Genomic DNA, 27,490 nt, shown 5'->3' on the forward strand with positions numbered 1-27,490 from the left:
TTGATCCATTCATTCATGGTTTTATTCATTTTGACAACTTTGATTTTTTGTTTGTTTGTTAAAAAGTGTCACCAACAAGCTGTTTGCAGCATTAAGCCCCCATTAGGATGCAAATTCATATTCAAGCCAGGTTGAGAAACTCTGAGGAAACGGTGGCGAGGCAATGAGATGAATTTTGCTCACGTGATCCATTATGGGCGCAGTTAGAAGAAGAAAATCAAATGGGGAGAAGATGCATTTAGTTTGTTACCAGCAAAGGACAGGTCATGGGCTCTGAGATCTGGCAGGGGCAGCTCACCCACCATGCCCACCCCTGGCATTGCCACCCGAGCCTGGCAGCCCTTATCAGCCCTCGGCTGAGCTAGGGACCACTTCCAATTGGCTCCCGGGTGGTGCTGGAACTTGCCTTTGCAGCGGCTTCAGCGACCGGGACTCCATCCCTTGTGCGGGTGTGCGAATTGTGACCCAGGGCCTGCGAACTGAGACCCACGGCCTGTAAATCTGCCCATGCCAATGCTGCAAGTTGGCAGTTGTCCTCAGATGCCACCTTATCGGCCTCATGGACCATGGAGGAGGTGTTAGGCCCCAGATTGGGCGCTGGGGGGGAGTCGAGGCGCCCAGTCCCGTGGGCCTCGTTCCGGGAGGCATGTACCATATAATGCGCCTGGGATGCCCTCCTTTGGGCCACCATGTGGGATGGGAGTTGGTCCTGGGAGTGGACCAGGACGTGGGATGAGTCTGGGGGGTGGTCTTGGGGGGTCCCCAAGGTCTGGTGGTGGGCCAGACCACAGGAGGGGTCTGGGGAGTGGTCTTGTGGGGTGGTGAAGGTCTGGTGGTGGGCCAGACCACAGGAGGGGTCTGGGGAGTGGTCTTGTGGGGTGGTGAAGGTCTGGTGGTGGGCCAGACCACAGGATGGGTCTGGGAGGTGGTCTTGTGGGGTGGTGAAGGTCTGGTGGTGGGCCAGACCATAGGAGGGGTCTGGGGAGTGGTCTTGGGGGGTGGCCATGGCCTGGTGACCCCGTCTGCTTTAGGGGGCCTGGGATATGGCACATTCCCATTTTGTCCTGGTTGAGTCGGTGGCCTTGGAGGTGGGCGTGGACGTGGCGTAGGCCGGGGCTGTGCCATTAGCGGTGGTTTTTTGGGTGGGGAAAAGTCCTCGTTGGTCATCTTCCTGATCCAGTCGATGTAGAACTGCGTGGAGGCGTAGACCCCCGGCTTCTTTTTCTGGCCGCAGAATGGTGGTCCCCAGCTTGTGACTCCAATCACCCAGTAGCGTTCGGACCTCTGCTCCCGGCACATGAGGGGGCCGCCGCTGTCGCCCTGCAAGCGGGAGAGAAAAGGCTCCTGTGAGGAGGAGCGTGCTGACAGCCCGATGGGTCAGAAGCGGAGCTTTGTAAGAGGAAAGGTTTGTGAAGATGTCATATGCAAACTCCGGCTGGAAGCATCACAGAGTTGCATCCTGCACCCTGGACCATCCATTGAGCTGATGGTTGGCCTAGGTGAACTTCCAAGGAAGCTCATCTGATCTAAGGGAAGGCTGTAGCTCAGAAACAGAGCCCCTGCTCTGCATCTTGAAGGTCATAGAATCGCGGAGTTGGAAGGGTCCCTGAGAATCCTCTAATCCAACTCTTTGCAGTTGTCCCATACGGGGATCGAACCAGCAACCCTGGATTTCTCAGCACCACTCTCGAGCTAACCAGGACAAAGTAGGGCTTTTTGTGTCTGCTGAAAACCAAACCGAGGTCAGCTGTTTGGAGTGCAGCTATGCTCACCACTAAAACACCACCGTCAGTCTCTTGCAGCATCTCCAGAAATGTGGCAACTGTTGGTGACACCCTTACACTGTGGGATTTTCTCTTTTGGCAAATATCTAACATAAAATTGAGCTGACCTTTTTGGTGGTTTGGGCAGTAAAGGACTCATATCCACCAGTGAGGCAACGGCCCCTACTTGGGTTGTGACGCCTTCTGAGTCCAGATGCTAAGGGTGGCGACCTCTTGAGCAGAGGTGGAGGGATGCTGAGGGCAAAGGGGATCATCCTCATCTGCCCTGTGTCTGTTAAGGAAGACCCCTGAACTCCAAGGAGGACATTCATGTTTATGCGAATGCCTTATGCCAAGTGAATCTCGCCCTGCATTTTCTGCTCTGGCCAGCTGCAGCTTTCCAAGGATTTGTCCTTGGAGTGGCCTTCTTCTCTCCCGGCTGATGCCTGAGATGCTGGAAGCTGAATTGCAGGTAAGTTTTGCATGTTCAGAGCAAGAGCTCTGCTGTTCCAGGAGCATGAGAAGGTTTCACCCCCAAACCAAACCCATAGCCTTGATTTTGTCATAGCTTCACCCACCTGGCACATAGTAGTGCCGCTCTGCAAGTTTTCAGCACAGATGTTCTCCTCGAGGATATAGTGGTACCACCAGTCCGGGCTGCTGCAGGTCGCCCTGGGGATGATGTCAACAGCCCCCTCCTGCATGATGTCGGGCATTTTTTTCGCTGAGAGCAGAAAGGGAAAGTGGGGGAGGGGGAGGCTCAGTTCAGATTTCACTCCCCACCCCACCTGCCCCCCCAGGACTAAAGGAGAGAGACATGAAGGCAGGTGCAGCAATATCACCCCCCCTAATCTCTGAGGGTGAGAGCAGAGACAAGGGTATGTCAGGCTGCAGAGTAGGGTTAGCTCCAGGTTTCTGGGGGATCCTGAAGACCCCAAGACTCCGTTTCCACCTGAAACCACATCTCTCCTCCCCCTTTAGAACAAAACACATTGGGACCAATATGGCAAACCCCCTGGGGTCTCAAGAAAATGCAGTCTTTAGTGTTTCACTCGTTCCTCTATTGTTTCCAGAGTAAATCCCAGAGAATTTGTTGGGATTCACTTGTGATGGGTTAACCTGTCAACTGCTGTTCTCCTCATTATTTTTCTATTTTTAGTTTGGATCTCCCTGTTCATGCATCGGTTTCTGAATTTTTTAAAAAACTCACCAGGCATTTGCATACGAATTTCTCCTAAGAGAAACCTTTCTGCAAAGCCATTTCCCCTAATATAATGCATTTTTGTACATTATTTTCACAAATACAGAAGTTTTATAATGCACCCCAAAACTCTGTTTCCTCCTGAAACCACATCCCTCCCTCCCTATCTCTCCATCTGTCCTAGTATTGCGTACACTGAGCGACAGCAGCGTTAGACAGGAGTTTCCACCAGCCCTACCCAGAGATTGAAACTCAATCTTCTGCGTGCAAAGCCATCATTACTGAGCTGAGTTTTGGGGGCAAGCATCTATGTCTGGAGGAGGTGATCTGCGCAGAAGCCGTGAAGTGGAATGGCTCTCAAAACAAACACAGCCCAACCGTAACTACCAACTTAGAATCCTAGAGTGGGAAGGGACTCTAAGGGTCATCCAGCCTAACCCCCTGCAATGCAGGAATCAAGATTCAGGACCAAAAATGCAGCCACTGTAATTTCCACCCTGACTACCATTGCTATTACGTTTCTTTGGTGAAACTAATGGGCAGGAAAGGTGTGGTCTGCAAATTTACTTTAGGCACACAGCCAGGCCACTCCTTCTGGGGGCCTGGTTTCCCTGCAGATCTCACTTGTCGCATCCATGATGCCGAAACCGCTGATATAGCAGTGCCCGAGCTTGGAAACCGCCACACTTTCGTCTGGCAAGCAGGCTGGCTGAATATAGTCCGTGCAGTTGACTGGCTCGTTCAGCTCCACCAAGGAAATGTCGTTGTGTATTTTGCTGTAGGTTTTGTTCCAGAAGCGCACGTATTGCTTGTGGTTCAGCAGCCTCTTGATCCAGCGCCTCTGGGCATCGGGGCCGGGGTCGGAGATGCGGTTGGCACCAATCGACAGAGTGATATTTGGTATTTCCCTGCAACACAGAATACGCACAAGGTGGGGACTGTGCTCCTGAAGAAAATGAAGGTCAGCTGAAGTTGGCTTTATGTTGGAGTACAGGGAGCACAGCTGGGTCTGAGGAGAGAGGGGAGCAGGCAGGCCTCACCGCCCTTTGCCTCATTCCCCTTCCCCAATTTGGTTCTAACCTGTGGAATGCCCTCCCACCAGATGTCAAAGAGAACAACAACTACCAGACCTTTAGAAGACATCTGAAGACAGCCCTGTTTAGGGAAGCTTTTAATGTTTGATGTATTGCAGTGTTTTAATATTTTTGGGGGAAGCCGCCCAGAGTAGCTGGGGAAGCCCAGCCAGATGGGTGGGGTATAAATAATAAATTATTATTATTATTATTATTATTATTATTATTATTATTATTATTATCTCCCTTCTCGCATAATGCCACCAGGTGCATCTGGAAAACCAGATGCAAACAACTTGCTCATCAGTGGTCCCTCATCAAACTGGGGCGATCCATGAATTTGCTGAAGTGGTGGAGGGAAACCTTTGGAAATTGGGGTCTTGGTTTTGGTTCCTATCATGTTTCTAATCTTCTCCGTGTCATTTTTTTAAAAAGTCATTGCAAAAATTCATCATCGTTTTAGTGTAAATTTCTCTTAATGTACACATTTTTGCAGAGCAATTTGCCCCCAAACAAATTGTTTTTGTACATTGTTTTCATGAAAGGACGCTTTACCCCAACGCATGCATTCTTACACACATTGCTATTCACTAATTCTATTCAAAACCTCTAGTAAATATGCCAATTGATCTCTCTTTTTTTTTAGTGTAATAAATTAGACTTTTCATCTACCTCTGCTGTTTTCATTAAAGCCTTGACAGATTAGAGAACTGGGCCAAAACAAACAAGATGAATTTTAACAGGGAGAAATGTAAAGTATTGCACTTGGGCAAAAAAAAATGAGAGTCACAAATACAAGATGGGTGACACCTGGCTTGAGAGCAGTACATGTGAAAAGGATCTAGGAGTCTTGGTTGACCACAAACTTGACATGAGCCAACAGTGTGACGCGGCAGCTAAAAAAGCCAATGCAATTCTGGGCTGCATCAATAGGAGTATAGCATCTAGATCAAGGGAAGTTATAGTGCCACTGTATTCTGCTCTGGTCAGACCTCACCTGGAGTACTGTGTCCAGTTCTGGGCACCACAGTTCAAGAAGGACACTGACAAACTGGAACGTGTCCAGAGGAGGGCAACCAAAATGGTCAAAGGCCTGGAAACGATGCCTTATGAGGAACGGCTAAGGGAGCTGGGCATGTTTAGCCTGGAGAAGAGGAGGTTAAGGGGTGATATGATAGCCATGTTCAAATATATAAAAGGATGTCACATAGAGGAGGGAGAAAGGTTGTTTTCTGCTGCTCCAGAGAAGCGGACACGGAGCAATGGATCCAAACTACAAGAAAGAAGATTCCACCTAAACATTAGAAAGAACTTCCTGACAGTAAGAGCTGTTTGACAGTGGAATTTGCTGCCAAGGAGTGTGGTGGAGTCTCCTTCTTTGGAGGTCTTTAAGCAGAGGCTTGACAACCATATGCCAGGAGTGCTCTGATGGTGTTTCCTGCTTGGCAGGGGGTTGGACTCAATGGCCCTTGTGGTGTCTTCCAACTCTATGATTCTATGAAACAAATTGATCTCTATTTCAGATCAGTCCTGCCATTGATGTGGGTTGTTCCTGGGCTTCTGAATTCTGAAAAAAAAGAGCTCAACAACTAACTTTGGGGTAAAATCATAAAACAGCCCAACAACTTCAATCCTAAAAAAAGGTCAACAACTTCTTTGGATAGCACTGGAGGATGGCTCTTTGACACACTGTGATGCTAACAGTAGCCACCCCTCTGAAGGCAGAAGGTGGGACTCTGCTCCCATGAGATGCCCCCAACCTGGGTGCCAGGTTTGCAGACCCCGTGACAACACTTCTTGGGAACCCTTTGCTTACTTTGGTTCTTGAAAGCAGTGGGCTGCACTGAGGACCCATCGAGGGCTGATCAGGGAGCCTCCACAGATACTGAAGTATCCCGTATAAGTAAGTATTTGGAAGCTGACCGTCCAGGGCCACGTTCCGGGGAGAGCATTGCTGCCACCCACAACCCGGAGGAGGTTATGGCTGCCCGCCAGGGGACGCCTTCCGCAGACTCCGCTGGAAAGCAAGAAACAGATTGCCATCTACAGAGGATCATAGCCATTGCATATATATCACCTCCCCCCACTTTGCCCCTCCTCTTGGCCTTCTTGGGAAGAGAGGGATGAAACTGGAGGTGTCCAGCTGCACTTCTGGATGCCTCCCAAATGCCCATCACTCCCAGGCTCTTAAGACAGAGGAGAGAACTTTCTCCAGGTCAGGGGCCACATTTTCTTCTGAGGGCCACATCTCAGTGGTGGGTGGGGCCAGAGGCAAAAATGGACTGTTCAGCAAATCCAAATTAGTAAGCTATTTTCTACCTCTCTCTCCCACCCTCCCTCTGTCCTCCTTCTAGAAAAGAAATATTTCCTTTTGTCTGTCCCCCTGACTGGTCCCCCATTCTGCTTCCTTGGGTGACCCAGATGGATTCTAGTATTCTGAGAGAGATTCAGAGTCAAACAGACTCTGTCTTTGCACGCTAGTTTTGACCCACCACAATGAAGGGGAGTGCGAGCAGCCATGGGGTCAGTTGTGCCGCCCCTCCTCTTCAAGACCACACCCAGAAGGAGTTGGTGGGTGGGATTCCCCCTCCTGCCTCCTCCCCACGTCTGGCCTCTCTCCCCACTTACTCGCAGGTGCTTTCCTCAGCATGGGTGGGGCAGAAAGTAGTGAGTGCCAGAACAGGGAGGAGCCACCACCCCATCCTTCTGCTGGCTCCAGGTGTTGCTGCTTCCTCCATGTTTCCCTGGAATCCATGACATCACAAAACGGAAGATCTGTCAGATCAGCAGGTGGACAGTCTGACATCATCACAAGTTCTCTTCTCTTCTCTATTCTTCTCTTCTCTTCTCTTCAACAACCCTTCCGTTTGAGAAAAATGTTTATGTGCCCAGAAGCATGGAAAGAGTAAGGCTTGCATCCGACTTTCTGCCCCATGGAGTGGGCATCCTGTCATGCTTATCCCTGCAGGCGCTGGCCAACTGCAACATCCATTCTTTGCAGCACAGGGTGCCCTTCCTTGTGCCTATGAGAGTGCCAGAGTGCCAAGGCAAGGCACCCATTAGAGTCCTAGAAAGAGAATTATTTATTTAAAGTATGGAGGAAGTACCAAAACGTACTAGAACCAAAGACCCCATGGTGGGCTGCTCCATTAGAGATGATTTTGATAAAAAAGAAAAATATGGAATAAATGGGGTAACATTTTTATTTTATAAAAATAAAAGAAAACAAGGACAGGTAAAACTGAAATCATATTCAGCTTCCTGTTTCCGGCAGCGGGAAATGGCTGATTCCCATACAATTGGATCCCAGCCGTGCCGGTGATTCAGGGCTGAGATGGGAGTAATTAGCCCTGGCAGACTCCCCAGGGTGGGGGAGGAATGTCTTGCAGTCCCACAGATTGTCCAAGATTGTCAGCTTGCATCAAGGTGCAAGTGGCAGGGCACTGGGACCCAGAGCACGACATGGCTGGCACTCTCCGATGTCATTCTCATAGCTGGAAATACCTGTTTGATAAAATGATTGGATTTGGACAATAAACAGACATCATCTGGGTCAAAGAAGACTAAGGAAAAACCTGCAGAACTGTACAGTTCCTGGTGTTCAAATTTAAGCTCAAAGAAATTCTCATAATGGCGTGTGGATTATGGAGGTGTTTGGTATGTCTTTGTTTCTTCTTAACATCTACAATTGGTTTTCTATGCTAAGCCTCATTAAGAAACCTATTTTTTTAAAAAAAGAGTACAGATTGACTTCGGGACGCGGGTGGCGCTGTGGGTTAAAGCCTCAGTGCCTAGGGCTTGCCGATCGAAAGGTCGGCGGTTCGAATCCCCGCGGCGGGGTGCACTCCCGCTGTTCGGTCCCAGCGCCTGCCAACCTAGCAGTTTGAAAGCACCCCCGGGTGCAAGTAGATAAATAGGGACCGCTTACTAGCGGGAAGGTAAACAGTGTTTCCGTGTGTGGCTCTGACTCGCCAGAGCAGCGATGTCACGCTGGCCACGTGACCCGGAAGTGTCTTCGGACAGCGCTGGCCCTTGGCCTCTTTGAGTGAGATGGGCGCACAACCCTAGAGTCTGTCAAGACTGGCCCGTACGGGCAGGGGTACCTTTACCTTTTACCTTACAGATTGACTTCTATCTATAATTAAGTACTCAACTGCACAGCTTTACTTAGACTTGAAAGACTTGATAAAGATAAAAGAAGAAACAAGATGGCGCTTGTTAATATGATGCAGCACAGAAAAATGATAATTCCTCCCTTTTTCGAGGGAAGCAGGAAATATTTGCTGGCTGCCTTTGTAATTACTTGAGATAACAATTTGGGACAACATATAGTGCAGCTGTTTGCAGAAGTTTTTCATTATGAGAGAGAGAGAAGGCTGAATGGATGTCTGGCAGCCCCCCCCTCTAGGGCCGGGAGGGGGAATTTTGTGGTCTCTGAGAGGCTGAATGATCGCCAAATGACTTATATCTGTGGAATACAGTTCTTTTACAATACAATATTGCAAACAGTATGCTCAACAATTTACAGTAAGAACCTAACAATGTGGAAGTTACTATGTTATTAAATCTCAAATGAAAAGTTTGGACAACAGTCCGGATTGGAATGATTTAACAACTTGGGAGTTGCTGCGTCATTAAACTTCAGATGATAGACTTGGACAACAGCTTGGATTGGAAGATTGGAATGGAGTCAGGGAAAGCTGCGCTGGCAAATAAACAGTTGAAAATATATATACACACACAAATAAAGCTGTGTTCGACAGACGAAAGAATATATGATTTTTGACATGACTGAGAATCGCAGAGCCAAGGACGAAGAACTTTAAAGCATTAATACTGGGATGTGGAAAATATGAAAACAATAAGAGGAGGCAGGACTGAAGATTTGGAGATATGCTTCAGAGGTCCAAACTATGGGGAGCCCGGAAAAAATAATAATCAAAATTTGGATTACAATTTGGTCTTTTTTATTTTAGTTTTTAGTTTTTAATTGGGTTATGATGTGGACATGTTGATTGGCTGTTTTTATTGGAAAATCAATAAAAATGATTTTTTTAAAAACTGAAATCATATAAAGAAATCAAACAGTATTGTTACTAACTGGTTACAATACCACCAACAATGATCAATTTCACTCAGATAAGAAAATTGGATTTCAAAAAGAAGAGTCAAAATTCTATATAGAACTACTGCAAAATCCATTGTAAAAAAATGTATAATTTGCTACTAGAATGAGAAATTAAAGATGAAGAGATAAAAGAGGTTGTGATTAAGTGGGGACAGGATTTTGGATATGCGATACAGATGGATCAATGGGAAAGGCTTTGGAAATATGACATTAATTCTACCATCTGTTATACTATTAAAGAAAATATAATGAAGATGCTTTACAGGTGGTACATGACTCCTGCCAAATCAGCAAACATTTATAAATTACCACTGAATGTATGTTGGAGATGTAAGTTATCAGAGGGAACATTATATCATGTTTGGTGGGAATGTGTTAAAATTAACAAGTTTTGGGGAAATATTTATGAGGAGTTAAAAAAAAAAAGGTTTAAAATAACCTTTGAAAAAAGACCGGAAGCATTCCTCTTAGGAATAGTGACAAGTGATATCCCCAAGGACAAGAAAAGAATCTTTCTATACACAACAGCTGTTGGGAATCTGTGTACGTGCAGCTACTCACACAGAGTCAATTAAGGTTTGGTAGACAGCCAGAAGGTCTTGTGAAGGAGTAAGTCTGCCTGGTGATAACAGAGACATGGAGACAGCTCCCTGATTGGTCAAGCTCTCTCAAGAGAGTGATAATTAATGGCCTGCTAACTGGAATGTGTTAGTTCAGTGTTCAGAGGTTCAGAGTTCTGTGTCAGTGTAGGAGTTGTGAGTCGTGTCAGAGAGAGCTAGCAAAAGATCCGTGTTCTGTTCCTGTAAATAGTCCACTGTATATAATAAACACCTAACTACAAGTTCCTGGTTCCTGCTTTGTCTATCCTGTCTGCAGCCAAGTCGCCAATTGCTTCCGTGGATTCTGCGTTTACTCTGCTAGGTCTGGCTAAGGTCCTGCAACAAGTCAGAAAGTTGTGAAACACCAATAGGTTTTACCAATAACAGCTGTTGCCAGGATATTTATTGCCAAAAACTAGAAAGGAGAGGAAGTACCATCAGTGGCAGATTGGCAATTTAATTTTTCTGAATTTATTGAACTAGCAACAATGACGACAGCAATTAGATTACAATCTAATCAAAAACTTAAGAAAGAATGGAAATGCGTAGATAAATATACGGTTAGAACATCGAAACTGAAAGGGAAAATTCCAGGTTGTGAAGTTACTCAACATCCCAGCTCGTCGGGCAGAGCCCACAGGTGCTCCCGGCCAGAAAGGAAGGAGATTCCAGCCACAAACCGGAGCAAAATGGCCGTCAGTAGACAGAGATATTTAGAATCATAGAATCATAGAATCATAGAGTTGGAAGAGACCACAAGGGCCATCGAGTCCAACCCCCTGCCAAGCAGGAAACACCATCAGAGCACTCCTGACTTATGGTTGTCAAGCCTCTGCTTAAAGACCTCCAAAGAAGGAGACTCCACCACACTCCTTGGCAGCAAATTCCACTGTTGAACAGCTCTTACTGTCAGGAAGTTCTTCCTAATGTTTAGGTGGAATCTTCTTTCTTGTAGTTTGGATCCATTGCTCCATGTCCGCTTCTCTGGAGCAGCAGAAAACAACCTTTCTCCCTCCTCTATGTGACATCCTTTTATATATTTGAACATGGCTATTAGATCACCCCTTAACCTCCTCTTCTCCAGGCTAAACATGCCCAGCTCCCTTAGCCGCTCCTCATAAGGCATCGTTTCCAGGCCTTTGACCATTTTGGTTGCCCTCCTCTGGGCACGTTCCAGTTTGTCAGTGTCCTTCTTGAACTGTGGTGCCCAGAACTGGACACAGTACTCCAGGTGAGGTCTGACCAGATCAGAATACAGTGGCACTATTACTTCCCTTGATCTAGATGCTATACTCCTATTGATGCAGCCCAGAATTGCATTGGCTTATTTATTTGTTGCGCAACAGGTTCAAACGTCAGTAAGAACCCTGAGCATGGGGTGGCATTCACTTTTAAAACTTCCCACGGTTCCCCATATGACATTGCATACAGTGTCACTAAAACGTCATTTTTACATCAATAAAATGTCAAAAGGTGAAGGGTTATATATTAACATAAACAGACATGTCAGGGCAAGTCCTCAAGTATAAGGTTAGCATAGACAAACATGACACGGCAGCTAAAAAAGCCTCTGAATGCTTTTTCTATTTTTTGTGCTACTTCTGCTTCTTCTAGGTCTAACCAAGCTGCTAGCTCTTTTGAGATTTTTTTCTCAATTATTTCCTCTGCGTCCTCTGTTAGTCCTCTGAATCTTAGGGTATTCTCCCTTCTCTGCATTTGCAACATCGCAATAGAGTCCAAAGTTGAATCCTGCTGCGCTTTCAGATCTGCTGTTTCTTTCCTTATCTTATCGCATTCCCTTTTCAACTCTCTATTTTCATTTTGTAGTTTTTTCTGAGCTTCCTCTAAGTTCTGTGTTTTACTTTTAAGGTCTAGTATAGTGGTTTAAAGGGACGGGGAGGAGAAGCTGCGTACAGACTCCTATTTCCTACATGTGCACACAAGGGCACACACTGTGTTTACTCTGCTACAAGTCTGGCAAGCTGAGTGGCAGCAGAAGTGCACTGGATTCATTCTTTATCTCACAGGTTATGGAGGTTTTCAGTCATGCCTGTGCTGTGTCTGTGTGTGAAGAGCTGCAGAGAAGTCCAGCTAGAGATCCTGCCATGCTGTGTGCTTAAGGCAAGGCAGTGAAACTCGCTGGTGAAGAAGGACCTTGCTGGAGATCGCCTCTTCAAGGACTGGCTGGCAGGAGCATGAGTAGGCTAAGCTCCGAGGGAGAAGAAGGCAGAGGCTCAGGAGACCTTCAATGTCCCATTTGAGGGGCTCAAGGGGCACAACTGGGAGGATTGGTCCCGAAGAGTCAGGGCCTGGCTTACAGGCAAGGGGCTCTGGAACTGTACGCAGAATGCCCCAGTCCCTGCACCAGCTGGTGCAACTGCAGCTGCAAGAGTAACAGCCACTGCTGCGTTGAGGAAAGACCAGAGAATGATGGGTCAACTGGTGCTCAGTTTGGACTCTTCCCAATTGCCCCACATTGATGGGCTAGGGACTTCACAGGCAATCTGGCAGGCTCTGGAGAGAGTGCACCTAGGCACTACAGCAGGGGCCAAGATTCACGTGACAAGGAGTCTTTTTGAGATGAAACTACATCCTGGAGAACCTGTTAGAGACCACATTATGCGTATGCTGGCTGCGTTCAGTAAACCGCGGCAGCTCAATGTGGCCTTCCCTGAAGAATTAAAAGTTTACATTCTACATTCTTCTGAGCTCATTGTATAAAAGCTATGAGGATTTGTGTTTGACCTTGGAGACCATGCCAGCGGGGCAGCCGGCGCTAGAGTTTATCTCGGGAAGGTTGTGTGATGAGGAACAACGCTGGCAGGAAGATGGAGGGCAAGCAGGCCCAGGCTGTCCTGCATCCAGGTGTGTGTGTGGGGGGTGCAGGGAGAAGTGAAGAAACAGTGAAAGCTTTTTCGCCTCGTCATTGTTTTCGTTGTGGCTCTGATTCCCATCTGGTTAGACAGTGTCCAGTGGAGCCACAGGAAGCCTCCAAGGCCGTTTCCCAGGGCAACCAGATTAGAGGTGCTGCCAAGCATGGGAAGGCTCAGAGAGGCCCCAAGAAAACCGAAAGAGACACGTCATCACACCACCACCTGGCCGCTTCTTTGGCAACAGTGAAAAGCTGCGATCTAGGCCAAGTGCTGATTTTTTGTGGGTATGAGCCAGGGACCAAGGGGTGGAGGTTTGCAATGAAGAAAGAGCTGAGCTCAATGGAGTCTCTAGGCATGTTCTCCATCACGATGCTGCCAGCAGGCAAGCACGCCATGAGCAGTCGTTGGGTTTACCATCTTAAACCCACCGCAACTGGAGAACCACAGTACAAGGCTAGACTGGTAGCCAGAGGGTTCACACAGCGGAAGGGGCTGCATTAAACTGAAGCGTATGCTCCTACTTCCAGAAGTGAAACTATGCACATGCTGTTAGCTTAGGTGCATCACTTTGATGTGGATGTTGCCTGTTTGAACTCAGACCTGAAGGAGGATCTGTACATGCTCCCTCCTCTAGGGTTTGAGGGCAATAGGCCAGATGAAGTATGGAAGCTCCACAAGTCCATTTATGGTCTGAAACAATCGGCGAGGAACTGGAACTTGAGTCTGAACGAAGCCTTGCAGAGCATGGGTTTCAAGAGGAGTCTTGCTGGTAGCTGCCTGTACCTGAAGGGGTCAGGAGAGTCACAGGAGCTAGTTTCGGTGTTTGTGGGTGATATAATCTACGTGGCCAGGACCGAGAAGCAGGTTCAAGGTTTTGCCAAAGAGCTTGGAAAACATTTCTTACTCAAAAACCTAGGTCCAGTGAAAATTTACCTAGGCGTCCAGGTTGATAGAACCCAGGATGGAAGCTTCTTGCTCAGTCAGAAAGGCAAGATTGAGCGTTGCTTGAGAAATTCAGAATGCCTGAATGTGCAGGGGTCAGAACACCCATGGAGATGAGCTATGTGAAAGACAGACAGCTTGGGAAATGTGCTGAGTTCAAAAATGCTGAGATCTTTCAGTCATATCTGGGTAGTCTGTTGTATCTCTCCCAGTGGAGCAGACCAGACATAGTGTTTGCTACCAATCTGCTCAGCAGGGAGGCTACAAAGCCAAGTGTGAGTGCCTGGAATGGTATCAAGTGAGAAGATTTCACCCCTCCCATTCCAAGAATCTGCTGATGTTCTCTGCTGATTCTCCAGAGGGGAGGGGGCGGTTTCTGCTCACTACTTATTCCACTCCAGCCTCACATCAAAGAGAGAGACTGAGTGTTAGAGAGAGTGAGAGAGAGAGTGTTATCTCTGTATAGATAAGGTTGCTGCTAAGAGCAGCTGCAGACACTCAGTGCAGTCCAGCTTCTCCATTTAGCTCTGTATATAGTTTGTATGATAGTTGTAGATAGAATAAAAGTAGTTATTCTACAGAGCTGTTCTCCGAGTGGTTTATGCTCTGCTGTACTCTGCTGTGCAACGACTGTCTTCAGGAGTGAATCTGGTGCTCACAACTCTGAGTTGTGAGTCCACAGCACTTTGACCTGTTCCTGTGCAGAAGGTGGTCTCTGGAAGTGCTACCCCAGCTCGCCTGGCCCAGTCGGGGCTGAAGCGGATGAGTCCAGTCGGTGGCACTGGCTCAAGGGCGATGCTGACACCAAGAGGGTGCTGCGTTACCTGCAGGATACCAAAGATTTCTGTCTCAAACTGTCAGCTGAGGATGAAGCACAGCTCACATGCTTTTTTTTAAAATAATATTTTATTTTCCACATTCAATAAACAAACAAAAAACAAATCAACAAACACATCAAAAAGAAAATAGCAAAAGAAAAACAATACATACATTGTACAAAGACAAAAAGAAAAATGAAAAAGGTAAAAATAAAAGAATTAAAAACAAATATTGTGTCATTGTATTCTTCAGCATTAACTTAAGTCTGCGACTTCCCCATGCCTTCCCACTCTGTATTCTAGGTCTTATATTCTGGTAGTAAACTCTTTCCCTCTGGCGTATCTTTGGTTCAGATTAATGTTATTGTCTTATTTATCCTTACATTTCCCTATGACTTCCTAAATATACTTTCTTTAACATTGTCATTTTTATAATAACATTCTTTTACACTCAATCTGATAACCTCAAACGTTCGTAATTTTATAATGCTTCTGTAGATAGTCTTTAAATTTCCTCCAGTCTTCCTTCACCATCTCTTCTCCCTGGTCTCTGATTCTGCCAGTCATTTCTGCAAGTTCCATATAGTCAATGAGCTTCATTTGCCATTCTTCCAGCGTGGGTAGATCTTGCGTCTTCCAGTACTGCGCGATGAGTATTCTTGCTGCTGTTGTAGCATACATAAAAAGAGTTCTGTCCTTCCCTTGAACCTGTTGGTTTACCATACCCAGGAGAAAGGCTTCTGGGATCTTTCTAAATGTGTATTTAAATATTTTTTTCAATTCATTATAAATCATTTCCCAGAAAGCCTTAATCCTTGGGCACGTCCACCAAAGGTGAAAAAAGGTACCTTCTGCTTCTTTACATTTCCAGCATTTGTTATCAGACATATGATACATTTTTGCAAGCTTGACTGGTGTCATGTACCACCTATAAATCATTTTCATTATATTCTCTCTTAAGGCATTACATGCCGTAAACTTTATTCCAGTGGTCCACAACCTTTCCCAGTCAGCAAACATTATATTATGACCAACATCTTGAGCCCATTTAATCATAGCCGATTTCACTTCCTCATCCTGTGTGTTCCATTTCAGCAGCAAATTGTACATTCTAGACAATATTTTTGTTTTGGGTTCTAACAGTTCTGTTTCCAATTTTGATTTTTCCACCTGGAAGCCAATTTTTCTGTCCATTTTAAATGCCTCCATTATTTGATAATAATGAAGCCAATCTCGGACTTTACTTTTTAGTTTGTCAAAACTCTGCAATTTGAATTTGTCACCATCCTGTTCTAAAATCTCCCAATACTTTGGCCAATTGGCCTCCATATTGAGTCTTTTTACTGCTTTAGCTTCCATTGGAGACAACCACCTTGGGGTTTTGTTTTCCAAAAGATCTTTGTATCTGCTCCAAACATTGAACAGTGCTTTTCTGACAATGTGAATTTTAAACATTCTATGCACTTTAACTTTGTCATACCATAAATATGCATGCCAACCAAATGCATTATTGAACCCTTCTAAATCCAATATATCTGTGTTTTCAAGAAGTAGCCATTCTTTCAGCCAGCAAAACGCTGCTGCTTCATAATAGAGTTTCAAGTCTGGCAGGGCAAAGCCCCCTCTTTCTTTAACGTCTGTTAGTATTTTAAATTTTATCCTTGGCTTTTTGCCCTGCCAGACAAATTTAGAAAGGTCTTTTTGCCACTTCTTGAAACAATCAGTTTTATCAATAATCTGCAATGTCTGAAACAAAAATAGCATTCTTGGCAATACATTCATCTTGATTACAGCGATACGTCCAAGTAGTGAGAGTTTCAAGTTAGACCATATATCTAAATCCTTTTTTATCTCCGTCCAGCATTTCTCATAGTTATCTTTAAATAGGTTCCCGTTTTTTGCTGTCATAGTTATTCCCAAATATTTTACTTTCTTCACCACTGTTAAACCTGTTTCTTTCTGAAATCTTTCGTTTTCAATTTCTGTCAAATTTTTTGTCAAAACCTTAGTTTTTGTCTTATTTAATTTAAAACCTGCCAATTGACCAAATTCTTGAATCAGTTCTAGGGCTTTTTTCCCACTAGCTTCTGGTTCCTGCAACGTCAAAACCAGGTCATCTGCAAATGCTCTTAATTTATATTGTTTAGCTCTGACCTGTATCCCCTTAACCAATTGGTCCTTTCTAATCATATTCAGCAACACCTCCAGGACCGATATAAAAAGTAAAGGGGAAATTGGGCACCCTTGTCGTGTTCACAGCTCACATGCTGGACTGACAGTGATTGGGCAAATCTGGAAGACAGGAAGTCCATGTCTGGGATGGTAATATAGTTTGGGGAATCTCTAGTTGGGTAGAAGTCCCAAAAGCAAAGTCTCATTGCGCTTTCCTCTACAGAAGCTGAGTTCAGTGCATTGTCAGAGCTTTGTAGGGAACTAGAGTTTTACACTTGTTTGGTCCAAGAAATCTGTGGGGATTGTTGTTAGCCCATCACTGTTTGGGAAGACAATCAACCCTGTCTGAAGTTAGCAGAGTCTAGACAGTTCAAGTCCAGAACCAAACATTTGGACATACGTTTCCAAAATGTGTGTCAGAGTGTCCAGACAGGCTTGGTGAATCTGAAGTACTTTCCAAGCCAGCAGAATCTGGCAGATGGGTTTACTAAACCTTTGAGCTTCCAGAGACAGAGTGAGTTCTGTGCAGGGTTGCTTTTGGGGTAAGTGGTATGCTTACATGCCCCCAGCAGTGCAGGACGAGAGGGGGTGTGAGGAGCTTACAGGGTTAAACAGCTCAGAGTCTGCGTCCTGCCCACTGGGGGTGTGTGGTCTCCATCTGGGGATCTGTTCTTTGTTCTATGTTCAGTCTGCTTTCGGTTTTGACTGAGACGAAGAGAGACATGATGCCGTCTCCGGAGATTCTGATTTATTGCTGCTGTACATAAATAAAGCTTCTTAGATTAGAGGAGAAGCCGCCTACAGACTCTTTGTTCCAGCATGCTTGCACACAAGAGCATACGCTGTGTTTACTCTGCTACAAGTCCTGCAAGCTGAGTGGCAGCAGAAGCGCACCAGATTCATTTCTTATCTCACATACCCTACCTGCCTATTGCTCTAGGATCCAAGCTCAGAACATAACAATATCTTTATTTATTGCATTTCTATCTCACTCATGCCCACCCCCATGTTGCTCATGGTGGCAGACATGATTCTCCCTTTCCACCCTTAACCCACAAAACAGCCTTTTGAAGTAGGCTTAAGTTGAGGGGCAGTGACTGGCTCAAGGGCATTCAGGCCACCTCCTGACTTCCTTTGGTGATGTGTTATGGTCGGGCTTTAAAGCTCCGTGTCCAAGCAAGGTTTTTTTTTTTTTTGGGGGGGGGTTGTCCTGGTTCTCCCTCATTTTATTGCTGAATTGCTGGAAACAATTGCCTCCAATTCAGTGGTAAAATGCAGATTTTGCCCGGGAAAGAGCTGGGAGAGAAACAAAACTGTTTGGACCTGGAACTTTCAAGCATGCACCTGTGGCTGGAAAATGAGGTTTGGCTGCAACCCCAGGGAGCACCATGACTTCAGGAATCCCTTTCACCTGGTGCAGGTAGGCCTGCCTTAGGCAATAGAGCATTGCAGCACCCTGGGAACAGCCTGGATCTGCAGCTCAAATAACAGAAGCAGATCACAGCAGGTGACACAAATAATTCACCTTACAGCCTCCCAAGCATGATTCAGGAGAGCTGTTGCTTTGGGTTGCGAAAAGCAGCACACCAACACACAACTGTTTATCCATTCATTCGTGGTTTTATTCAGTTTGAGAACTTTGATATTTTGATTTTGTTAAAAAGTGTCACCAACAAGCTGTTTGCAGCATTAAGTCCCCATTTGGATGCAACTTCATATTCAAGCCAGAACCAGCAAAGGACCGGTTGTGGGCTCTGAGATCTGGCAGGGGCAGCCCACCCACCATGCCCATGGGCACCCCTGGCACTGCCACCCAAGCCTAGCACTCCTTATCAGCCCTCGACTGCTACTCTTCCAGCGGCTGAGCTAGGGACCATTTCCATTGTAAGAAACTTGGCTCCCGGGTGGCTCCTGCGCCTGGAACTCAATCCATGGTGGGGGTGTGGGAATCATGACCCACGGCCTGTAAATCTGTGCGTGCAAAGCTGGGGCCCTTGTCCTCAGACGCCACCTTACCCGCTGCCTATACCGTGTACGGCGTGAGTTGGGTCTGTTCGTATACCAGACCACAGGACGACGCTGAGGGCGGGTCTTGGGGGGTGGCCAAGGCCTGTTCGTGTACCAGGCTGTTGGAGGGGGCCTGGGATATAGCAAATTCCCATTTTGTCCCGGTTGGGGCTGTGGCCTTGGAGGTGGGTGCGGCCATGGCGTAGCCTGGGCCTCTGCCATTAGCGGTGAGTGGCTGGGTAGGGAAAAGTCCTCTTTGGTCGTCTTCCTGATCCAGTCAAGGTAGAACTGTGTGGAGGTGTAGACCCCTGGCCTCTTTTGCTGGCCGCAAAAGGACGGTCCCCAGCTGGTGATTCCAACCAACCAGTAGCGTTCAGACCTCTGCTCCCGGCACATGAGGGGGCCACCGCTGTCGCCCTGCAAGCGGGAGAGAAAAAGGCTCCTGTGAGGAGGAGCGTGCTGACAGCCAGATGGTTCAGAAGTGTAGCTTTGTAAGAGGAAAGGTTTGTGAAGATGTCATATGAAAACTCCGGCTGTTGTGTTGCACCTGTAACAGCATTTTTGCTTGTGCAAATAATCTGTTGCTGTTGGCAGAATGAAGCAATGTGTAAGGACTGGCGCTTTGGAAGGTGTTGGGAGCTGCAAAATCAAAGAGCTGGAATCATCACAGAGTTGCATCCTGCACCCTGGACCATCCATTGAGCCGATGTTGGCCTAGGTGAACTTCCAAGGAAGCTCATCTAATCTAAGGGAAGGCTGTAGCTCAGAAACAGAGCCCCTGCTCTGCATATTATGGGTCATAGAATCGCAGAGATGGAAGGGTCCCTGAGAATCATTTAGTCCAGGGGTCACCAACCTTTTTCAGCCATGGGCTGGTCCACCGTCCCTCAGACCATGTGGTGGGCCAGACTATATTAAAATAAAAATGAACGAATTCCTATGACCCACAAATAACCCAGAGATGCATTTTAAATAAAGCACACATTCTACTCATGTAAAAACATGCTGATTGCCGGACCGTCCGTGGGCTGAATTGAGAAGGCGATTGGGCCGCATCCGGCCCCCGGGCCTTAGGTTGCCTACCCCTGCTCTAGTCCAACTCTTTGGAGCTGTCCCATATGGGGATCGAACCAGCAACCTTAGATTTCTCAGCACCACATCGAACCAACCAGGAAAAAGAAGGGCTTTTTGTGTCTGCCAAAAACCGAACCGAGGTCAGCTGTTTGGAGTGCAGCTATGCTCACCACTAAAACACCACCGTCAGTCTCTTGCAGTATCTCCAGAAATGTGGCCACTGTTGGTGACACCCTTACACTGTGGGATTTTCTCTTTTGTCAAATCTCTTGTCAGGATCTCCGCTTGGCTAAGCTGATAAAGCTCATTTTCCTCCTGACGAATAATTAACGACCTGAGCCTTTGAGGAGGCCTCAGGCACATTTGCATCCAGCAGAGATTCCAGCAGCATACGGAAGTGATGAGATTTATGGCTACATGCTGTGCTTTATTACTAAGCTACGCAGAGAGCAAAGAAAAATACATCCTCTCTCTGTGAGAGCAGAGAGCATCTCAAACAAAGGAACAAAGGAACAGGAAACCACTAACGTCACATCCCGTCTCTCGCTTCCCATGAGACTTCCAACAGCCTGGACTGTCTCTGGAATGTAAGCAGAGTCCTGTGACTCTAAGCAGCTGCACAGTGGCAAACAGAAACTAACATATCTAACGTAAAATTGAGCTGACCTTTTTGGTGGTTTGGGCAGTAAAGGACTCATATCCACCAGTGAGACAATGGCCCCTACGTGGGTTGTGACGCCTTCTGAGTCCAGATGCTAAGGGTGGCGACCTCTTGAGCAGAGCTTGGAGGGATGCTGAGGGCAAAGGGGATCATCTTCATCTGCCCTGTGTCTGTTAAGGAAGACCCCTGAACTCCAAGGAGGACATTCATGTTTATGCGAATGCCTTATGACAAGTTTTCCACTGGTGAATCTCGCCCTGCATTTTCTGCTCAGGCCAGTTGCAGCATTCCAAGGATTTGTCCTTGGAGTGGCCTTCTTCTCTCACAGCTACTGCCTGTGATGCTGGAGGCTGAATTGCAGGGAAGTTTTGCATGTTCAGAGCAAGAGCTCTGCTGTTCCAGGAGCACCAGAAGGTTTCGCTCCCCAAGCCAAACCCGTAGCCTTGATTTTGTCATAGCTTCACCCACCTTGCATGTAGCTACGCCTCCTTCCAAGCGTCCAGCGCAGATGTTCTCCTCGAGGATCAGCTTGGACCACCAGACCGGGCTGCTGCAAGTCGTCGTGGGGATGATGTCAACAGAACCTTCCAGCATGATATCGGGCTTTTCCCCCGCTGAGAGCAGAAAGGGAAAGTGGGGGAAGGGGGAGTCTCAGTTCAGATTTCACTCCCCATCCCACCTGCACCCCCAGGACTAAAGGAGAGAGACATGAAGGCAGGTGCAGCAATATCACCCCCCCTAAAACCTAGTTGATGGACTGGGGGTGAGATCAGAGACAAGGGTACATCAGGCTGCAGTGTAGGGTGAGCTCCAGGTTTCTAGGGGCCCTTAAAGGTAAAGGTACCCCTGCCCGTACGGGCCAGTCTTGACAGACTCTAGGGTTGTGCGCCCATCTCACTCAAAGAGGCCGGGGGCCAGCGCTGTCCGAAGATACTTCCGGGTCACATGGCCAGCGTGACATCGCTGCTCTGGCGAGCCAGAGCCGCACATGGAAATGCCGTTTACCTTCCCGCTAGTAAGCGGTCCCTATTTATCTACTTGCACTTTGACGTGCTTTCGAACTGCTAGGTTGGCAGGCGCTGGGACCGAACAACTGGAGCGCACCCTGCCGAGGGGATTTGAACCGCCAACCTTTCGATCGGCAAGCCCTAGGTGCTGAGGCTTTAACCCACAGCGCCACCTGCCCAAAACTCTCCGTTTCCTCCTGAAACCACATCCCTCCCTCCCTATCTCTCCATCTGTCCTAGTACTGCATACACTGAGCGACAGTACTGCATACACTGAGCGGCAGCAGCGTTAGACAGGAGTTTCCACCAGCCCTACTCAGAAACTCAATCTTCTGCATGCAAAGCCATCATTACTGAGCTGAGTTCTGGGGGCAAGCATCTATGTTTAGAGAAGGTGATCTGCCCTGAAGCTGTGAAGTGGAATGGCTCTCAAAACCAACCATCTCTATTCCTTTCTGCCCTGTGAAACACGCACACACCTGTCTCACCCCTAAGACTCAGGGCTTCTGATGTACACAGCCCAACCGTAACTACCAACTTAGAATCCTAGAGTGAGAAGGGACCCTAAGGGTCATCCAGCCCAACCCCTTGCAACGCAGGAATCGAAATTCTAGACTGTGATTGCGGCCACTATAATTTACACCCTGACTACCATTGCTATTATGTTTCTTTGGTGAAACTGATCAGCAGGGAAGGTGTGGTCTGCAAATTTACTTTAGGCACACAGCCAGGCCACTCCTTCTGGGGGCCTGGTTTCCCTGCAGATCTCACTTTTCGGGTCCATGGTTCCAAAACCGCTGACATAGCAGTGCTTGAGCAAGGAAACCGCCACGTTGTCATCCGGCAAGCAGGCTGGCTGAATATAGTCCGTGCAGTTGACTGGCTCGTTCAGCTCCACCAAGGAAATGTCGTTGTGTATTTTGTTGTCAGAATCACGCCTGTAGAGCTTGTGGTTCACCAGCCTCTTGATTGAGCGCCTCTGGGCATCGGGGCCGGGGTCGGAGATGCGGTTGGCACCAATCGACATTCTTATCCATGGTATGTCCCTGGAACAAAGAACACGCACAGGCTGGGGACTGTGCTCCTGAACAAAATGAAGGTCAGTCGAAGTTGGCTGGATGTTGGAGTACAGGGAGCACAGCTGGGTCTGAGGATAGAGGGGAGCAGGCAGGCCTCAACGCCCTTTGCCCCATTCCCCTTCCCCAATTTGGTTCTGACCTGCACATCTCCCTTCTCGCATAATGCCACCAGGTGGATCTGGAAAACCAAACACAAACAACTTACTTATTGGTGGTCCCTGATCAAACTGGGGCGGCGTTATGAGTGGAGCGATGAAGAGTTGGTTTGATCCATGACTTTGCTGAAGGGGTGGAGTGAAATCTTTGGAAATTACATTTGGGGTGTTGGTTTTGGTTCCTACCATGTTTCTAATCTTCTCCGCATCATTTTTTAAAAAGTCCTCATAAAAATTCATCATTGTTTTACTGTAAATTTCTCTTAATGTACACATTTTTGCAGAGCAATTTGCCCCCAAACCAATTGCTTATGTACACTCTTTTCATGAAATATTGCATTTTACAGGACACTTTACCCCAATGCATGCATTCTTACAAACATTGCTATTCATTAATTTTGTTTAAAACCTCTAGTAAATATGCCAATTACTCTCCTTTTTTTAAGTGTAATAAATTTGACTTTTCATCAAATTCTGGAGCAAAAGTTTCTCAAAAGAACTCCAGAAAGTCCTGTCCAGTTTGCAGATTTGTGGGCCTGAAACTGAAAACTTCAGTAACACTTCATAGTTGAAAGAACCTATAGGATGTGTCCCAGAAACATGAATCAAAGAGGAGGGGGCCAGCTTAGTCCCAGTGTCCTTTCAAGTTTTGCAGGAGAACCGCTGGACCAGGCACGTCCAACTTCAAGTTGGTTGTGATCTACTATCCACTATCAAAAACTGGCAGTGATTTACCACCCTCCGAAGTCATTTAAGTTTATGAAATAAATAAATAAATGAATCTCTATTTCACAAATGAAATAGAAGAGAAGACTCCCTGGAAAAGACCCTGATGTTGGGAAAGATGGAGGGCACAAGGAGAAGGGGACGACAGTGGATGAGATGGTTGGACAGTGTTCTCAAAGCTACAAACATGAGTCTGTCCAAACTGCGGGAGACAGTGGAAGACAGAAGTGTCTGGCGTGCTCTGGTCCAGGGGGTCACGAAGAGTCAGACACGACTAAACGACTAAACAACAACAACAACATTTCACAAATGCAGTAGTTAAGTTTGGATATCATAATGACAAACCCAAATAGTTACCAGCTGGACAAGTAACTAAACAAGTGAGAAGAGTCAAATTATCGTATGTTTCGCTCTATAAGACGCACCTTTTCCCCTTCAAAAATTAATGGGAAATGTGTGTGCGTCTTATGGAGCGAATGCAGGCTCCTTGGCTTCAGCGATAGCAACATGAAGCCTCCGAAGCGCAGAGGGAGTGCCCCTGCCACGCTCCGGAGGCTTCACGTTGCTTTCGCTGAAGCTGCCTGAAATCTCCGGAGCGCAGTGGAAACTCCTGCTGCGCTCCGAAGGCTTCGGTTTCCTTCACTGAAGCCTGGAGAGCGAGAGGGGTTGGTGCACAGCAATCCCTCTTGCTCTCCAGGCTTCGCTTTGCTGGAGAGGCGCTGCAAAGTTTTCCCTCTCTGCGCAGCACCCCTTCAACGAAGCAGGAGGAGAAATGGAAGGGGCTCTGTTTCTCCTGCCGCTTCGCTGAAGGGGCGTTGAGCAGAGAGGGGGAGGATTTTTTCCCCTGTTCTTCCCCTCTAAAACAAGGTGCGTCTTATGGTCCGGTGTGTCCTATAGAGTGAAAAATACGGTGTGTTTTTACATTACTTTACATGGATCAGAGGAGATAGTAGAAGCACACAGGGCTTTTCTCTCTCCCCGCTGCCAGGGCGCAGAGTGGGTGGTGGGGAAGGGAGGCAAGCTGACTTTGGAGGAAGAAGGCTCGGCTGGAGAAGGAGGAGCTCAGACTTGCATGAGAATGGTGGCAGCAGCAACAGCGGCTGCTTTGTTCCAGGCTGCTTTGTTTCAGCCCACGATCGACCAAGCTGCTATCAAATCCACCTCTATCAACAGCTGCTGCTTTGTTTCAGCCCACGATCGACCAAGATCAGGCAATTGCGATTGACCTGTTGGACATGCCTGCAATAGACTATCTGGACCTTGAGTTCTGATCCAGCAGGGCTCTTCCTGGGCTTCTGATTCCATTGTCCTAAGAGGATGACTCTGAGTTTTGATGCCCTGCGATGCTGACAGCAGCCACCCGTCTGAAGGCAGAAGGTGAGACTCTGCTCCCATGAGATGCCCCCGCCCTGGGTGCCAGGTTTGCAGACCCCGTGACAACACTTCTTGGGAACCCTTTGCTTACTTTGGTTTCTGAAAGCAGTGGGCTGCACTGAGGACCCATCGAGGGCTGATCAAGGAGCCTCCACAGAAATTGACGTATCCTTTCCGTGTAACGACTTGGAAGCTGACCATCCAGGGCCACGTTCCAGGGAGAACGTTGCTGCCGCCCACAATCCGGAGGAGGCTATGGCTGCCTGCCATGGGACGCCTTCCGCAGACTCCGCTGGAAAGCAAGAAACAGATTGCCATCTACAGAGGATCAGAGCCATTGCATATATATCACCTCCCCCCACTTTGCCCCTCCTCTTGGCCATCTTGGGAAGAGAGGGATGAAACTGGAGGTGTCCAGCTGCACTTCTGGATGCCTCCCAAATGCCCATCACTCCCAGGGAGGAGGGAACTTTTTCCAGGCCAGGGGCCACATTGTCTTCTGAGGGCCACATCTCAGTGGTGGGTGGGGCCAGAGGCAAAAATGGACTGTTCAGCAAATCCAAATTAGTAAGCTATTTTCTACCTCTTTCTCCCACCCTCCCTCTGTCCTCTTTCTAGAAAACAAATATTTCCTTTTGCCTGTCCCCCTGACTGGTCCCCCATTCCGCTTCCTTGGGTGACCCAGATGGATTCTAGTATTCTGAGAGAGGGGGGAACATGCCCTCTGAGAACAGACTCTGTCTTTGCACGCTAGTTTCGACCCACCACAATGAAGGGGCGTGCGAGCAGCCATGGGTCAGCCATGGTCCTCTTTAAAACCACATCCAGAAGGAGTTGTTGGGTGGGATTCCCCCTCCTGCCTCCTCCCCACGTCTGGCCTCTCTCCCCACTTACTCGCAGGTGCTTTCTTCGGCATGGGTGGGGCGGAAAGCAGCGAGGGCCAGAACAGGGAGGAGCCACCACCCCATCCTTCTGCCCGCTCCAGGTGTTGCTGCTTCCTCCATGTTTCCCTGGAATCCATGACATCACAAAACGGAAGATCTGTCAGATCAGCAGGTGGAGAGTCTGACATCATCGCAAGTTCTCTTCTCTTCTCTTCTCTTCTCTTCTTTTCTCTTCTCTTCAACAACCCTTCCGTTTGAGAAAAATATTTATGTGTCCAGAAGCATGGAAAGAGTAAGGCTTGCACCCGACTTTCTGCCCCATGGAGTGGGCATCCTGTCATGCTTATCCCTGCAGGCATTGGCCAACTGCAACATCCATTCTTTGCAGCACAGGGTGCCCTTCCTTGTGCCTATGAGAGTGCCAGAGTGCCAAGGCAAGGCACCCATTATAGTCCTAGAAAGAGAGGCACTGGCACTGTGCCTATGTTCTAGAGACAAGTTGTGTGTGCAAAGGGCTCCTTTCTGTTCCATGTGCCCCTTTCGCCCTGCATTACCCATGCACACTCAAATTGTGTACAACAGCGGATTCTCTGGGACCCCCATTTTCCAAGGACAGTCCTGGATTTACAGGATCTGACACAGGTTTTGATTTGATCCCGGAATGTCCCATTTTTCCTGAGGATGTCCCTTTTTTCATGAGAGAAAGGTAAGGAGTTATGGGACACGCCCCCCTCCCCGGGCCAAAGAGATAAGTAACTATACATCTTTTAGAAGACATAGCTGTGATTTGTCTGTTGAAAATAGCATCCAGGCTCAATTTCTGAAAATCGGGACATCCTGGGATCCAATCAGAAGCTGGAATGGCTTTTGTAATTCTGGGATGTCCTGCTGAAAGTGTGACGGTTGAGGGGTATGTGCTGTGAGAACAGGAAGCTGGACCAGATGGGCCATGGGTCAGATCCAGCAGCCTCTTCTTAGGTTCTTATGTCTATTCACCAGTAAACTCCACTGAGGTCAAAGGGGTTACACCAAAGAAACTCCTTGCCTGCTTCATCTACCCAGTGCAACAGGTCAAGGGGATGGGGTGGGAGGAAAGACCCACCGCTTGTCTTTGTTGCTGAAAGCTGGTCCTGAATCCTATAAGCCAGTGGGCAGGCGTGGGATCCCTCGACCAGGGATACGTGGGCCTTCTGTGGGCCTCATCCAGCTCCTAAAACAAGTCTGCAATTGGCTCTATTGACAAACCGCAGCTGGAGACTGAAGGGGGACTAATCAAGAATAAATTTCCAGAAAACTTGGTTGCCATCTGTCACGGATGCTTTAGCTGAGATCCCTGCACTGCAGGGGGTTGGACTAGATGACCCCTGGGGATCCCTTCCAATTCTACCGCTCTATGATTCTGTTGCCCAGTGCCAACGTGACTTAAGAAAAAGAAGAAGAAGAGTTTGGATTTGATATCCCGCCTTTCACTCCCCTTCAGGAGTCTCAAAACGGCTAACGTTCTCCTTTCCCTTCCTCCCCCACAACAAACACTCTGTGAGGTGAGTGGGGCTGAGAGACTTCAGAGAAGTGTGACTAGCCCAAGGTCACCCAGCAGCTGCAGGTGGAGGAGCAGGGAAGCGAACCCGGTTCACCAGATTACGAGACTACCGCTCTTAACCACTACACCACACTGGCTCTCTCTTACCGCTCTTAACCACTGCACCACACTTAGGCCCATTAATTTCAGTAGCTTTCCTCTGAGTAGGACTAGCAGTGGGGGGGGGGGGACAGCAGCCGTTCTTACATTTGTGGTGTATGGAAACCTTGGTTTCCAGGAAGAGACATGCATAGATGGATGGTTTTCTTAGATCACAGAGCGGGAGACTTAAATGTGACACCCCCTAACTGGGTATAGACGCCAAGGGTTTGCAAAAAAAGTTGAAAGAGAAACCTCACTGCAATTGCATCAGAT

General features: G+C 47.6%; 2 protein-coding genes across 5 annotated transcripts in view; one reads left to right on the top strand and one right to left on the bottom strand.

Annotated features, from left to right (window-relative positions):
- On the bottom strand, positions 1-25,691 carry LOC310659102 (acrosin-like). Of its 4 annotated transcripts, XR_014502636.1 has the most exons (6): positions 25,547-25,691; positions 24,744-24,944; positions 22,090-22,364; positions 20,780-20,925; positions 20,317-20,444; positions 18,882-18,993 (listed from the first exon to the last, which is right to left on the bottom strand). XR_014502636.1 is itself a non-coding variant. In XM_083402173.1 (5 exons), the coding sequence occupies exons 1-5, from the start codon at positions 25,654-25,656 to the stop codon at positions 346-348; spliced, it is 1,716 nt and encodes a 571-aa protein (XP_083258299.1). In that variant the 5' UTR covers positions 25,657-25,678; the 3' UTR covers positions 1-345. The 4 variants fall into 4 exon arrangements, 3 of the variants coding, with proteins under 3 accessions (XP_083258299.1, XP_083258298.1, XP_083258300.1); XM_083402173.1 differs by lacking the exons at positions 18,882-18,993; positions 20,317-20,444; positions 20,780-20,925; positions 22,090-22,364; positions 24,744-24,944 and adding exons at positions 1-1,320; positions 2,342-2,487; positions 3,589-3,872; positions 5,854-6,054 and having other exon boundaries at positions 25,547-25,678; XM_083402172.1 differs by lacking the exons at positions 18,882-18,993; positions 20,317-20,444; positions 20,780-20,925; ... (1 more) ...; positions 24,744-24,944; positions 25,547-25,691 and adding exons at positions 1-1,320; positions 2,342-2,487; positions 3,589-3,872; positions 5,854-6,054; positions 6,666-6,812.
- Positions 6,899-27,490, top strand: part of LOC310659137 (acrosin-like) — a gene marked incomplete at its 5' end in the record, with an annotated part of 36,738 nt that continues 16,146 nt past the window's right edge. The window contains one exon of the mRNA XM_083402287.1: positions 6,899-6,942. Within this exon, the coding sequence (XP_083258413.1) occupies positions 6,914-6,942 (29 nt within the window). The remainder of the gene's footprint in view (positions 6,943-27,490) is intronic.

Source organism: Podarcis tiliguerta, assembly GCF_965153285.1.
Source record: "Podarcis tiliguerta genome assembly, chromosome: 10".
NCBI classification, from domain to species: domain Eukaryota; kingdom Metazoa; phylum Chordata; class Lepidosauria; order Squamata; family Lacertidae; genus Podarcis; species Podarcis tiliguerta.

Coding starts and splice junctions, on each gene's coding strand:
- LOC310659102 (XM_083402173.1), bottom strand. CDS start 25,656: ATGGAGGAAGCAGCAACACCTGGAGCGGGCAGAAGGATGGGGTGGTGG. Junction 6,055..25,546: donor GCCGAAGAAAGCACCTGCGA/GTAAGTGGGGAG, acceptor CTTGCTTTCCAG/CGGAGTCTGCGGAAGGCGTC. Junction 3,873..5,853: donor CACTGCTTTCAAGAACCAAA/GTAAGCAAAGGG, acceptor TCTGTGTTGCAG/GGAAATACCAAATATCACTC.